The sequence below is a fragment of the Pipistrellus kuhlii genome, unplaced genomic scaffold (genome assembly GCF_014108245.1).
Source record: "Pipistrellus kuhlii isolate mPipKuh1 unplaced genomic scaffold, mPipKuh1.p scaffold_m20_p_2, whole genome shotgun sequence".
In the NCBI taxonomy this organism is placed as follows: Eukaryota; Metazoa; Chordata; class Mammalia; order Chiroptera; family Vespertilionidae; genus Pipistrellus; species Pipistrellus kuhlii.
The window spans coordinates 136803469-136817674 of NW_023425515.1; the positions used below are offsets into that span (position 1 = coordinate 136803469).

A 14206-nucleotide genomic window follows, 5' to 3' on the forward strand; every position below is an offset into this window, starting at 1 on the left:
ATTAAGCAAACTCAATCATCTTAAATAAGAGGGCTTCTACTGTCAATTAAAATGTCATAAAATAAAATGATTAAATTTCTGTTACTTCAATCTAAGGATCAAATAATTTTTTTCCTGTATTTTTCCACAAGGCGGAATATAGTAGAGAAGCCTGTTCTTAACATGTTAAATTCAATATTTTGTTAGTAAACATACACACACCTATTATGTATAAATAATTATTGAAATAATGCTCTCCTATATACTAAAACTATAACTACGGTATCATACAGTCATAATAAGAATGACAATTAAATGCAACAATAATATTCTTTGAAGGTGTCAACATTTAAGTCATTATATTGCATCTATTTAATAATGTAGCCGATAAAACTGAAGTTTACCCTTCAAGTAAATGACAACAAAAACACTAACCTTCTGCTTGTCTAAGATCTTCATGGCATAATACTGCTCAGTGGCTTTGTGTTTCACCAGCATGACTCTTCCAAAGGAACCTGTTCCCAGGGTTTTTTTCCTTTCAAAATCGTCCAGACCGGCATTATTCTACATATGCATAAAAATAAAACAAGCTCTGAATTTAGAAATTCTCCTAAGAATACTATGGCAACAACAATGAATTTAGTGATAATCAAAATCGATAATTTAATTTATTAACCATCCATTTAAAAATAATATGAAAGGCTCTTGAAATTCCAAGTTATTGGTTCTATTTTTCCCTTTGAATAAAAAAAAAAGAAAAGGATTTAATATTTGAGAATTATATTGCAAAACAAAGCATAATAGTAATGGGAGGAAATAAGAGCTTCAGCTGAAATATTAAAGGCTATATCCCGATATATATTATTAGTAGTGGACTTCTAACAAATTAGTTTCATATTTTAGTAATTACAAACTGACCAGAGGTGCACTGACCAAGACAATCATGAAAGCCACAGTCTTAGTTGCACTTGCAAATAACTGCAAGGACCAGATAAGCTGAGGGATCAGCGTCCTTTCACTAGAGTTACCTCTAAAGAAAGCACCATTATAACTTAATTTCTGTCTTTACAGGAGCTTATAGAACTAGAGAATAACAGCATGAGAGATTCTAATAGCTTTCTCTCTCATGTTATAATGACCCAGTATTACCTAAAACAGTAACAATAGGAAAGAAGAGTTCCTCATGCCCACAAAGATAACCAAGAGTCAGAGTCCCAGAACAACAATCAGCCTCTTTTTTTCCTTGAATGGATGCTTTGTTATAAGCACACATCTTTGTTTGGCTTTGAACATAGCATAGAAGCAAAGAATTGGAAGCATCAATCTATTGAATTTGTTGCTGTCACAACAAAATGAAAATTACTAGGAACAAATTATGTGCTAAATAGCAATAAATAGTAATTGCTGATCCATTTTTAATAGGTTTTCGTTACAAAGATCTCCATCAAATTTTTAGAAAAATTATTTTCAGCCTGTCTAGTGTTGAGCTTGAGAAAGTTGAGATGAAATAAGATTCTTGCATAAGCAAGTGAATCCATTGTAGCTGGATTTAATCTCCATTGGAAACCTTATTTTCATTTCAGATTTATAATGATTTTAAATTGCCATGAGATTCCATGTCAATGCAAAGAATACATCCTTCTAATTCTGATTGAATTACTTAAATTTATGAATTAACAAGAGGCCTGCGCACAAAATTCATGCAAGGGGGTTGGCCCTCGCAACCTAGCTTTGTCTGGAAGGTAGGCCAGAAGGACTTCTGGAAGGTTGTTCGGCTGTCCGGTCTAATTAGCATATTATGCTTTTATTATTATTATTATTATAGATATTTAATGTTTTGTTTTATCAATATAGATGGATTAAAATGTTTAATATTAGTTCCCAACTAAACAATGAAAATAGACTTCATTAATAGACCACAGAACATATTTTTTTTGCTAGTCATTGCTTTCTATATAAAAATGCCATCTTATTCACTTCCTTAATGTTTCATGTTAGATAATGTCTAATTTTTATACATTTAAATTATGGGTCATGCTCTAAATCTTGATAATGATGGCATCTTCATAAAACATCACATTTATTTAATATTAAATATATTTTTATCAAAAAATACTTGAAAAGATTTTTTTTGTGCTAGGATAAAGGTTTTCAAAATTTAATCTACTATTAAAATTCATTACTTATTCTATATCTACAAAAAGATATTTTTTATAAGTATAGATGACTTTTTATATAAAATGTTTAGATCTCAGTTAAAATCTAAAGTACTTAAATTATATAAAATTTACTTCATCAAAATGTTCATGAAAGAATCCCTGTGTTTGATATGTTATCAACAGTCAAATGTTTGGGATTAAGAATTTGAAACTGTAAAATAGGATCCCTACTTTTGTAATTAATAAAAATAATAAATATGCTAGCAGAAGCATAAATCAAATTACTATATTTGAAAATATCAAGAGTTTGTAGTAGCTTGAAATTAGTTTCAAAATTTATAATCAGGTATTATACTAGAAATTAGTTCCTTCTCCAATTTAAGTATACATAAAATTATTAATAAATCAAAACAATATTATGGCAAAAATTCCCATGTTAACCCTACATTTATTAATGCTACATGTAAATTAAGATTTCTGGAAGCAGTAAATTACTTAGGCAAGAATCGTGATTTTATTAATAGAGAATTTTTAAATCATACATACATGGAAATATTCCTTACCTGAGCAGGATTTTCCCACTTCTTTAAAAAGTCTTCTTTGGCTTTGGCTAGAAACTCTTTCACTAAAGAAAAATAGAAAAATATTTTAAAAAATTTGTCTTGTAACAACTTTCGTATTACATAGAAATATTCGTGCTTTAAAAACACACACATCATCTATGATCACCATAAAACGTGTATTTACAACATGATATACTAGAGAGCTATTCCGTTTATTTAAATAGGAAACAAATATTTTTCTCAAATTTCTAAAAATCTCTAATATCTTCCTTTATGGAGATCACTTTGATAATTTCAAATCTAATAATGAAAATCCTATTCCTGAAGATATACCAGGAAGTAATGTAAAAAGGTTAGGATAATCTAGAACAAAATACTGGTAAATAAACCAGTTGTGATAGTTTAAAAGTCTTTATGTTTCAGAACTAAAAACATCTGGAGAATTGAAACTTGTTAATTTGTCGAGTTTCAAATGTAATCGATTTTGACAAAGGGCTATTTTCAGGTATTGGAATTTATATTATTATCAGTTTTTTCTCTACCACAGACTAACACATAAAGAATATCCACAAAGACTTAAAACAGAACAGAACAAGCCACCACAAACAACCAGAAAAACCCAAATATTGTAGCTTAAAAATCTCATTCTAACTTTGGAGCAAAACTAAATGTCTGAACGACTAATTTCAAATGTACATGAAGTAAAGCATTCCAAAACCAGATGCTTATGTAGTGGTTGATAGCCACATTATTTTATAGAGCTGTGGTTTGAAGTTTTAGATTTGTTAAACGATAAGTAATTTAAAAAGAATACTCGTTTTCATTGTCTTTCCACAAAGTTACTAGCAATGATTTCTGTTTGCAACCAACTTCCTGTGTTTAAAAAGAAATAATAGAAGAAAAAAAAATTCCAGAGAGGTAAAAAGGCATAAACGATATGCATTCTTGTTCCTAGTTAGGTATGCAAGCAAAACCTGACTATACAAAAAAAAAAAAAAAAAAAAAAAAAAAAAAATTATTGTAGTCTTTTGTTCAGAAAGCTTCCAGTATTTCTCTGATACATGAATCTATAAATAAAGAAGAAAATAGCAGGAAAAAAAAGTATTTAAATAATGTTCAAGTAGTAAAAGGCTATGCAAACTGAACAAAGAGTGGCACACCCTCATTTATTCCGGATATACTACAGTGCTGATGATGGTAGTGGTGGGTGATGAGAATGATAAGGAAAAGGCAGAATTGAGAGCCTCGTAACTTCTTGAATAAGATAAACCAATAAGGTGGTAGTATTGAAATGAGGCACTTTAAGGAACACACTATTATTGCCCCTTCTCCCCATGTAGTGCCTTTCCCAAAACACTGCTACTAACCAAAAAGGCTACTGGCATTCTAAACCTTCTGAGGTTTCAAAATGGGATGTCAGGTACCAAGAGCAGACATTATTTTACTCGTTTATATAAGCTGTCACTTGTATTTTGCTGTTAAAACACTTTCAAAATATCTATTTTAGAAAGTTTGAGAAAAATAAGTTTTAAAATTAGAATTTTCTCATTGTATGAAAATCTCAACCACCAAAATAATGAATCAAACAAATTGAATATAATTATGCAAATTGATCTAATTCCTCACCCGCCCCCACTAAGGGGATAGGGTGGGTTTGGGGTGGAAAACTGCATTTTCTTTGAGTTTAGAATTGTTGGAGTCAACCTAATTCTAAAAGTTAATGTACTAACTACAACTGGTTTTATAAGTAAGATCGGGGGGCGGAGGGGTGATGAAGCAGACATATCTGCGCATGGCACTGACTTGGCAATGACAGCTATAAAATAAAGAAAGGACATAATTTATTGCTAAATGCAACTGTAGTTTTTAAGAAACAACTTGTGATTCCCAAAATATAACTGATTATTTTCTTGAAAAATATTTTCAGTTATCTTCTATTTATAGAACTTGCACATCAAGTTGCAGTGCAAACTCTCCAGATGCCTGCCTGAGTGCAGATAATTGGAAGACAAGGAAGAGAATCAGAGTAAGAAAACAACCCCTAGCATCCTGTTCCAGCTTCTCCGTCACCTACTGCTAAGTGGATCCGGAGTTCAGAAAGCCTCAGTGGTCAAAGGAGAAACAAAACGGTATTAGCCAAAGATGGTAAACTGAAAGAAAATTTCCTTCTCCTCGCTCGGTGAATGAGCTAGAGGAAAAATTTCTGCTGCTACTTTATTTTATTCACTAAGAGGACATTCAGGAAATTCTTTGACACATTCTTAGTTGACTGATCAGTGGCACTACATAAAGCAAATAATAGTTTTTTAAAAAATATATATTTTATTGATTTTTTACAGAGAGGAAGGGAGAGAGAATTAGAAACATCGATGAGAGAGTCATCAATCAGCTGCCTCTTGCATGTCCCCTACTGGGGATGTGCCCGCAACCAAGGTACATGCCCTTGACCGGAATCGAACCCGGGAACCTTCACTCCACAGGCTGACACTCTATCCACTGAGCCAAACCGGTTTCGGCAGTAAATAATAGTTTTCATAAAAATCTTATATAAAGTCATCAGGAATGGGTATGAATCAAGGATACTAAATTTGGGTAATTATTTCAATAAACAGATTCCCTTTTACAGTAAAGGATAAGCACTTACTACAAAGTCACTAAAGAGTTTCATGAGGAAAACTTGGTTCTGAAGCACTTTGGTCACATAAGGATATATAAACACATAAAATCTCTAGTTTACATGTGCACTATTTACACACAAAGATGAACATAGTTAACTCTTGTAAAAATATCAGTAAACCAAACTACACATCTTATAAATACAGACACCAAACATAATATTTCACAACACGCAGGATTATGAACAACTCTAACACACAAGCAGTCCAGAACCACATGTATTGGCTTGAATTTTATTCTTTTTTAGATGATGATGAATTTAAATTTCTAAATGCTTTTCTTTTTAGTTTTTTCTTTGGTTAGTTTTAGAATTTATATCCACTGATATAAGGTAGTGACAGCTAATTAAGAGAATACATAGTGGAAGAGACAGCCAAATTCAAACCCTACAGCAGAGTTCCCTACAAAGCATAAACGTTCCCAATGTTTTGGGTTTCTTGTTTCTAATATATAATCTACTAGAGGGGGTGGGGAGGTCCCTCAGCTAAGCCTATACCCTCTAACCCCTTACTGCTCTTCCCTGATGGCCTGATCGCTCCTAACGGCCTCTGCCTTGGCCCTGCCACCATGGCTTTGTCCAGAAGGACGCCTGGAAGGATGTCTGGTCTAATTAGTATACTATCCTTTTATTAGTATAGATGCCTACATTTTACCATCTAAGCCATTGTGATATCCTGAAGCAGCCACCAGCTTTGGAGCCTGGTGCATCTGAATGAGGATGTTGGCTCTAATACTTCTCAGCTACAGGACCATGGGTACCTAGCTACAAAGCCTCAAACAATGATTAGGAAGAAAATATCTCCAGGAAGGATCTTTCTGCAAATACATTTTGCCCCGTACTGATTTATAATGTAGCAAACGAGGTCCGTACTACCAACATAAGAAGACTCTCTTCATATTAACTTAATTTCTTCTCAGAAGTGTATATTTCAATTATATTTATTTTCCAAATAAACGTATTTTGTCTTCAGTTTGTGTTATTGCAAGAGTCTACCACATTGCGTTCTGAAGAAATCAGCCTACCAAAGGAATCTTTCTGTCACTCAGGGTTGGTGTGTAGGAATGTTACCCACATTCGCGAGAGGAAGCAGCTAGAAACAAAGTGCCAGTTTTTATGCGTTTCCACAAGAACATGAACACACACACCCTCAAAATATCTCTGGATATGTTTATACATAGGACACAGTATAAAAATTATATTACAAAGTTCATTTTAAACATTAGGAAATTTATTAAAAATTCAAATATTGTTAATCTCTATTGCATGATATTCAGATACATGACATTCATGTATATTCTTATATAATGAATAAGAGTGCTTTATTAATTATGCTTAGTAAACTTATTAGTTGTTTTGGGGTTCTGTGCTAAATAAATCACATTACCACTTATATAAAAAGAGCACGTTGCTAGTTATAGTGTGCCATTCTCCAAGCTTAAAAAGAGACGATCATTTGTGTTTTGTAATAAGAGTTTAAAAATTACTATACAGATTACAACCACCCAGATGTTGAGTTCTCCGGTCTCTTTGTAATAAGATAAATGCCAACGGCATCTTTTACACCTCTTTATAATAAAAGCATGGCATTATTTAAACTTTATAATGGATGTCAGAAAAGTAGAAGGGACACAAACAGAAAATAGAACAAAATAGAATATAAACTTTCTAGGATAAATACCCAATTAAATGCCAGCTGTTTTTTTTTTACTCAAAATGTATAACTTATAACAGTATATTCTTTCAAAAACCATTCATTAACCCAGGTTATCTAATTTAAGTGGTGTGCATTAATCTGTATTCCGCTATGCTGTCAACTCCCACTGCTTCACAGTGCTATATTTGTTGTTTCTAAAATACCACTAAAAAACTTCACTATAAATCATTTCTATAGATAAAACAACATAAAGCTAAATAAACCACTTCCTTTATTAACTAAAATGTTTTATTAACTCAATATGCTTTATAAAAATATAACTTTAGAGGAGCACAACAACTTATAAACAAACATGTAAACAGCTCTAAAGGTAACTATATTATTATTAAAAAGTATTTGGTTGCCTACCAGATACTTCTGGAGAAGAGCAAGCTTGTATAAAAAATAAATAAATAAATGAAACAATGATTAAATGACACACATAAAAACAACATAGTAGCATGAAATAATCTATATTCATTTCCCCAGAATATTATTTTACAGAAATAAAACAATAACATAGAAACTCAATTATTTGGCTGAATACATTCAGATAGGACATTTTCAAATTAAATGGTAAAGAAGTAAAATCAATAATTACTGTTTAGTGCCCAAATCAATACCATTCTAATTCTTCTGAAAATTATTAACAAAACCTTTAACTCCTCATAGTAATGATGCTAATAATATTAAGTAACATATGTCGAAATATATATCCTATAACTATTACAGTACCATCTCTGGACTTCCGTTATTTATTCAAAACTTTACTGAGGAAAGCTACTCTGAATTTTAACACTTTAAAATTACTTAAATTATTTAATAATAAATTAATTATTTAACTAAATTAAATTTAAATAATTAAATTATTTCCCTCCTGAAAGGCATTCGTGTCGTTCAGGCATTTTACTTCTTTGGTGCTGGTTTAACCATCTTTCCAGCAACATGTACTGAGCCCTGGTTAGTGGTGCCTGAAACTGAGCTAGATTCTGGGAACACTACAAAGAATAAATGCATCTCCATTATTGAAGGAGATGAGAAGCTGATGGGGAGATAGAACCATTACCCTGGAATGTGACAAGGACAACTAAGAAAATTATAAGATGCTATGTGAGCTTGAAAGAGGAAACTCTTGGGGAGTGAAGGTAAGGCAAAATAGCTGACACAGCATTTGTGCTAAATCTTGAAGGACAGTTTCTTTGGCACATGAGTTGACGGAGAAGACATTCCAGGCTGAGCTGCTCTTGTGTAAAAAGGCTTGGAGGAAGAAGCGTGGTTTATCCAGGAAATGGCAACCGACTTGTCATAGGTGCAGCTGAGGGTATAAGGCTGCAGCAGAGGGAGGTATAAAGTGTATAGGCAGGCAGGTGTCCGATCATGGAGGCAATTTTTGTCATGGCGATGCTTGTCAATGTGTGGGAAGGAACTGGAGTAAACGGAGTTATTCATAGTTGCTAGGCTCTATTTCTTCGGGGAAATAGGAGGCAAGATCACTTGCTAAGGAATAAGGGAGCCAGAATAAGGAGGGATAACTGGAGATTAGAGACCTGAATATTTTAAACCTTGATGACTATCTATGTAGTGAATAAAGGAAGGGGCTTATGGAAAGAGCAAGTGTTAGGTATTAAAGCAATTATATTTAATAGTATGTTTTTTGTAATCATAGTTTATAGTATTTTACTGCACAGATTGTAATTCATGGGCTCTCTAATCACTTTATAATTCAATTATTTCATTCTTTACTTATCGAAAGCACTGAACAGGATGGAAACTGAGATAAATTACCTATAAAAATACCAAGTTCTATCAACAAAGAACAGTACAATCCTTTCCAAAACCTCTGCAAAGTGAAATAGTTAATTTTCTATACCCCATACTTCAAACACCCACCTCTTTAGAGTTCTGTATTTGTTATTTCTAAGAATACCCTCCCACACACATGCTACAACACAAATATTTTCAGTAAACTAAATATAAAACATTCTAGTTGTCACAACATTCCTCATAAAAACCAAACATATAGCAATCAAAGTAACAGAATTATTCTGTAAAAGGTGGTTTCCTACCAGATGCTTCTGAGGATTTGCGTGCTTGATCAAAGAGAATAAATTAAACAGATAAATATCACATCCAATAACAGGCCTGAAAGAAGTTATCCATCCATATATGTTTACTATTATATTTATACACAGAAATAGAACCAAAAATACTTGAGCATACAAATTTACAAGTGTTTTCTATAAATATTACAACACTTTCTCTGTATGTATATTGGTAAGTTTGTGTATACATATATATGTATATATTTTTAACCAATAAAACCCAATTCTAGAAATGTGTTAATGAATTATCATATGCTACTCCTTTACCTGAAGAGCAATTGTATTCACTTTGCTGAAGGGACACTTTATTGGCTTCACCATATTCCAACATGTTCATAGAAAGCAAATTCACTGTAGCCTTAAAAAATGATATTGGGTACAAAGACCTTTAATTGCTGTAAATGAATTTCTGCAGCCGAGTGGATGAGACCATGCCCACTTTAGTAGGTGGAGATATCCAGAAGTCGTGTACCAAGCCGCACATAAGTACTTGGAAATTTACAGGCAATAAAAGCTACATTTCCTATTGTGACATTCATCTTACTTCACTCTGCTCTTCTTATGCTCTTTTTAATTGATTCCTTATCAAGTCTTATTTACAAGTGAAGAATATAATTGACTAACTTTCAGTAAACTGTAAAAAAATATAAAAACTTTTGGCGAAACATCTATTTAAATGATCAAATTATAAAAAGAAACACATTAACTCAACTAGTGCCTACAAGGACAGAGGGACATACTAGGAATCCACAGTGTACTATACACAACTAATTACATGTACTTGCTTTCTCTCCCAACTTGCTCTCTATTAGAGATGCTGCGGATTTTTTAGGCCATCCAAGCCATGTTTGATTGGAAATGTTCCCTACAGGATTTTGTAATAAAAACTTAAACTAAAAAAAACAGTTATAAAATTAATGACCCAGGCAATCTGAAATTTTCTTTGAAATGCACTTCACTTCCATAATTGTTCACTGAAGGCATTTTTCTCAGAGGAATATCACATGTGCTAAAGATTTTTCCTTTGATTCTTAATATCCTGTCTTGTTGGCAGGCTGTATAGAGCTAGGAGTGGCTCCCTACATGATAGGGTATATACACTGTCCACTTAACTAGATGGTAATTGCCACCATATCCCTGATGTTCCATATCCTTACAACATGGATTTCTGCTAATCTAATGGTGATTAAATCATACTTCTTGTTAAAGATTAGGTAAATATCTCTTTTTAAAGTTTTCTTTTTAAAATAGATTTTTATTCGTTTCAGAGAAGGAGGGAGAGGGTGAGAGAGATTGAAACATCAATGATGAGAATCATTGATCGGCTACCTCCTGCACGCCCCCTCCTGGGGATCTAGCCCACAACCCATGCATGTTCCCTGACCAGGAATCAACCTATGACCTCTTGGTTCATCAAGTCTTATTACTCTTTTATTAGATTCATGATGTATTTATAGGTTCTTAGAGCTTTGGTTGATACTGTAAAAGGGAGGTTTTTAAAAATCACTGTTTCTGTTTGTTGCTGATGTACAGTACACTGTTGATGCTTATATATTAATCTTATATCTGACAATGCTACCAGACTGTTATCTATATATTTAAAAGCCTAAGCAACCATCTCAACTGAATGGATGACCAAACAGGCTGCATGTGGTGACCAGGCCTACAGCGGGGGCAGTTGGGGGTGACCAGGCCAGTGGGTGGGGGTCAGAGAGGGGTGACCAGGACGGCAGAGGGGGGCAGTGAGGGACAACTAGACCAGTGGGGGGGCATTTAGGGACAACCAGGCAGGTGGGGGTGGGGTCAGGGAGGGGTGATCAGGCCAATGGAGGGCAGTTAGAGGTGACCAGGCTGGCAGAGGAGGGGCAGTTGGGGGCAACTAGGCCAACAGGGGAGGGTTGGGCGTGACCAGGCCAGCAGGGGGGGCAATTAGGGCTGATTAGGCAGGCAGGCAGGTGAGCAGTTAGGAGCGAGTGATCCTGGATTGTGAGAGGGATGTCCGACTGCCCGATCCTAAACCAGCAGTCAGACATTTCTCGAGGGGTCCTGGATCGGAAAAGATGCAGGGTGGGCTGAGGGCACTCCTCCTTGCATGAATTTCGTGCACCAGGCCTCTAGTTAATTATAAAATAACATTCATATGTTCTCTTGAATTTTCTATATAGACAATCACATATCACTTGTAAGTAATGACAATTTTGTTCCCCTTGTCTTTCTTGTGTTAATGTATAGGTTATGGCTATCACTACAGAAACAGACAATAAGTATTCTTTTCCTATTTCTAACTTCAGAAAAATGTTTCTAATTTTCTTTTTCCACATTTTATTTGTAAAGCAATACTGGAGTTAAATAAGTTTAAAAATATCTTTTTTTTCCCCCTCTCAATTTTTTTGGAAGATTTTGCAAAAGATTGAAATTTTTGTTCTTTGGCTATTTCCCAGAATTTGATTGTAAAACAGTCCAGTCCTAATTTTAATAAGCTTGAGTAAGGCTTTTAACTGATTACATCTTAAATGGGTACAGTTCTCATCAGTTATTTTAAGTCCTTTCCATGCACTAACCTTTGGCTCTCATTTATCTTTATTTTCTATTCCACTGATTTTTGCTAATGTATTTATTAAATATTTTCTTCTTTTGACTAACCACACTGTGCTTTTTATTTTTTGTTTACTTGAATACTTACATTGAATCAAGAATATCTTTATCCTTTCCTAATATAAGCATTAACATTTTTTATCTCTAAATTTTTTGTCTCTAAATCCATTTTAGCTGCATCCTAAATGTTTTGATGCATAGTTGAATTTTAAATTTATATTTAGTTAATTCTTGGCCTGTGAGTTATTTGAACTTTTAAAATTCAGAGATATAATATTTGTTTGTTTTTTAATTAGCCTTTTATTATCAATTAAACTTAATTGCTTTATGGTCAGATACCATAGCCTAATATATCTATTCTATAAAATATTTTTAATTTTTTTAGTTGTACTATCAATTTTGTAAGTGATCTATATATTTCTGTGTATTCTCCAATTACTGGAAGAGAATTTTCTCTATGTATATCTATAAACCTTATAGTTATAATTTCTTCCTCTAGATGGGTCCATTTGTGTTATATATTTTGAATCTCTGTTAGGAGGTGCACACAATTTTTTCTCTCAATTTATATTTTTATGTTTTTATTCATTTTAAATGGTAATCTGTGTGTAACACTTCTACTCTCTGGTATTCCTGACAGGGTCTGATCCAGTTGAATCTGCTGAATATAATTTATATGTGCGTGTATGTGTGTTGATTTGGGATTGTGAACTCAAAATCCAGTGGGTCTTTCCCCACTCCCCACCCCGTCCCAAATATATCTTTATTGATTTCATAGAGGAAGGGAGAAGGAAAGAGAGATAGAAACATCAATGATGAGAGAGAAGTATTGATTGGTTGCCTCTTGCATGTCCCACACTGGGGATGGAGTCCACAACCCAGGCATGTGCCCTACCAGAAATCAAACCGTGATCTCTTGGCGTATAGGTCGATGTTCAACCACTGAGCCATGCTGGCCAGGCTCCAGGGGGGCTTTTATCTGAGAAACCTGCAGGGCTTGACTAGAAGATGTTTTGTATTCACTGCCTGGCTTCCAGTGAATGTTACTAGCCTGGAACTCTAGGAATAATGTATTTTACCTCAGCAATTTTCAACTTCTATTGTGTGTGTGCTGCAAGAATTTTTAAATCATGCAATACATGACTATTTAGTTAGGGGCACTGACCTCTTTTCCTGTCAAATTAAAAAATGGCCAAAGCCAATACAATAATAGCCACCTGGTGTAAATGAATCATAATTATACCTGTTTTTTTTTCTTTTTGTCAGATCAGCAAAAAAATACTTTTTGGGTGTGCTGAATTATTTTGATAATTAGTTTAAGTGTACCACTGGATGAAAAAGGTTGAAAATCACTGCTTTATATTATTGGCAATTCTGGACCACACCATTAATACAGATTAAAACCTTAAATCTACTGGAGGAGAGGCAATTGATCACAAACTCCCAGGACAGGCATCTCACACCCAGGAGTGCACACCCCTCCCCTGCCCCTAGGAAGCCAAGCCAAGAAACACAAGCTTCCTCATTTTCTCCCAGGGTCAGCAGAGGAGTTTTAATTTCTAATCTATTCTCTTGCTGAGACTGTAATCCCTTGAGGATCCTAGCTTTATAGAGGGGTCTAAGAAATCCCACGTTGTATGGATCAAAGAAATGGTTTTCTGTCTCTGTGAGGCCATTTAGCACCAAAGCACTTTGGTTACCAAGGTATGAAAATCTCCTTGGAGTGGTCAGGTATGCTCCCTCTTACAGTTCTGGTTTCCACCTACCATTTCACTTTCTGCACACTGGGTGTTTCTATTACATTCTTGTAAGTTCAGGTATTCATTCAGAGGGATGCTTGCTTTATTTTATTCAGTATTTCTAGGAGCTGTTGGATCCATTAATTTTTGCTCTAGGAAGGATTTTCTAATTATCAAGTCTCCAATTTTTGGATTTCTTTTTCTGTATAAGAGAAACTTTGTATTAAGTATACGAGGCAAAGAGACTTGAAAGTTTGTGACATTCATTCCCCCCCCCCCCCCTTATTCTTGAAGTTAAAAACTTCCATCAGGATATAATTGGCTGTTGGTTTTGTTGTTGTTAATCATTGTCAAAACTCAATGAATTCTTTCAATATACAAATTCAGGTTTGTCTTCAACTTTCCTAATCATATATATCATATATATCAATGACTTAGTATCATTGCTTCTGTTCTATTAGTCATTACCTGTTCTTTGGGAATGCTATTCAATTAATTTGTAGAGTTTCCTACTTTTATCCAACTTAGACTTTCATCTCATCTCAAAATTTCTATCCTATCCATTTCCCCTACATTCTGGTAGGTTTTATCATGCTACTTCTTCACATGATTAATTTCCTTTCCTGCAGTGATTACTATTTCCGTCTTTCCTGCCTCTAATGCAGCTTTAGACTCTGCAAATGCCAGATTCATTTTGTT

At 33.9% G+C, this 14206-nt stretch overlaps 1 protein-coding gene across 9 annotated transcripts in view; it reads right to left on the minus strand.

Annotated features, from left to right (window-relative positions):
- The window catches only part of PRKACB (protein kinase cAMP-activated catalytic subunit beta), a 103151-nt gene that overhangs the window by 34300 nt on the left and 54645 nt on the right, over window positions 1-14206 (minus strand). For 4 of the 9 annotated variants that reach the window (XM_036444983.2, XM_036444979.2, XM_036444986.2 and 1 more), the window contains exons 2-3: window positions 2702-2763; window positions 415-543 (exon numbers count right to left, since the gene is read on the minus strand). In XM_036444983.2, the coding sequence (XP_036300876.1) occupies window positions 415-543; window positions 2702-2763 (191 nt within the window). Of the gene's footprint in view, window positions 1-414; window positions 544-2701; window positions 2764-7440; window positions 7465-9137; window positions 9162-14206 lie in introns of all 9 variants that reach the window. The other 5 variants (XM_036444978.2, XM_036444984.1, XM_036444985.2 and 2 more) reach the window with 2 other exon arrangements.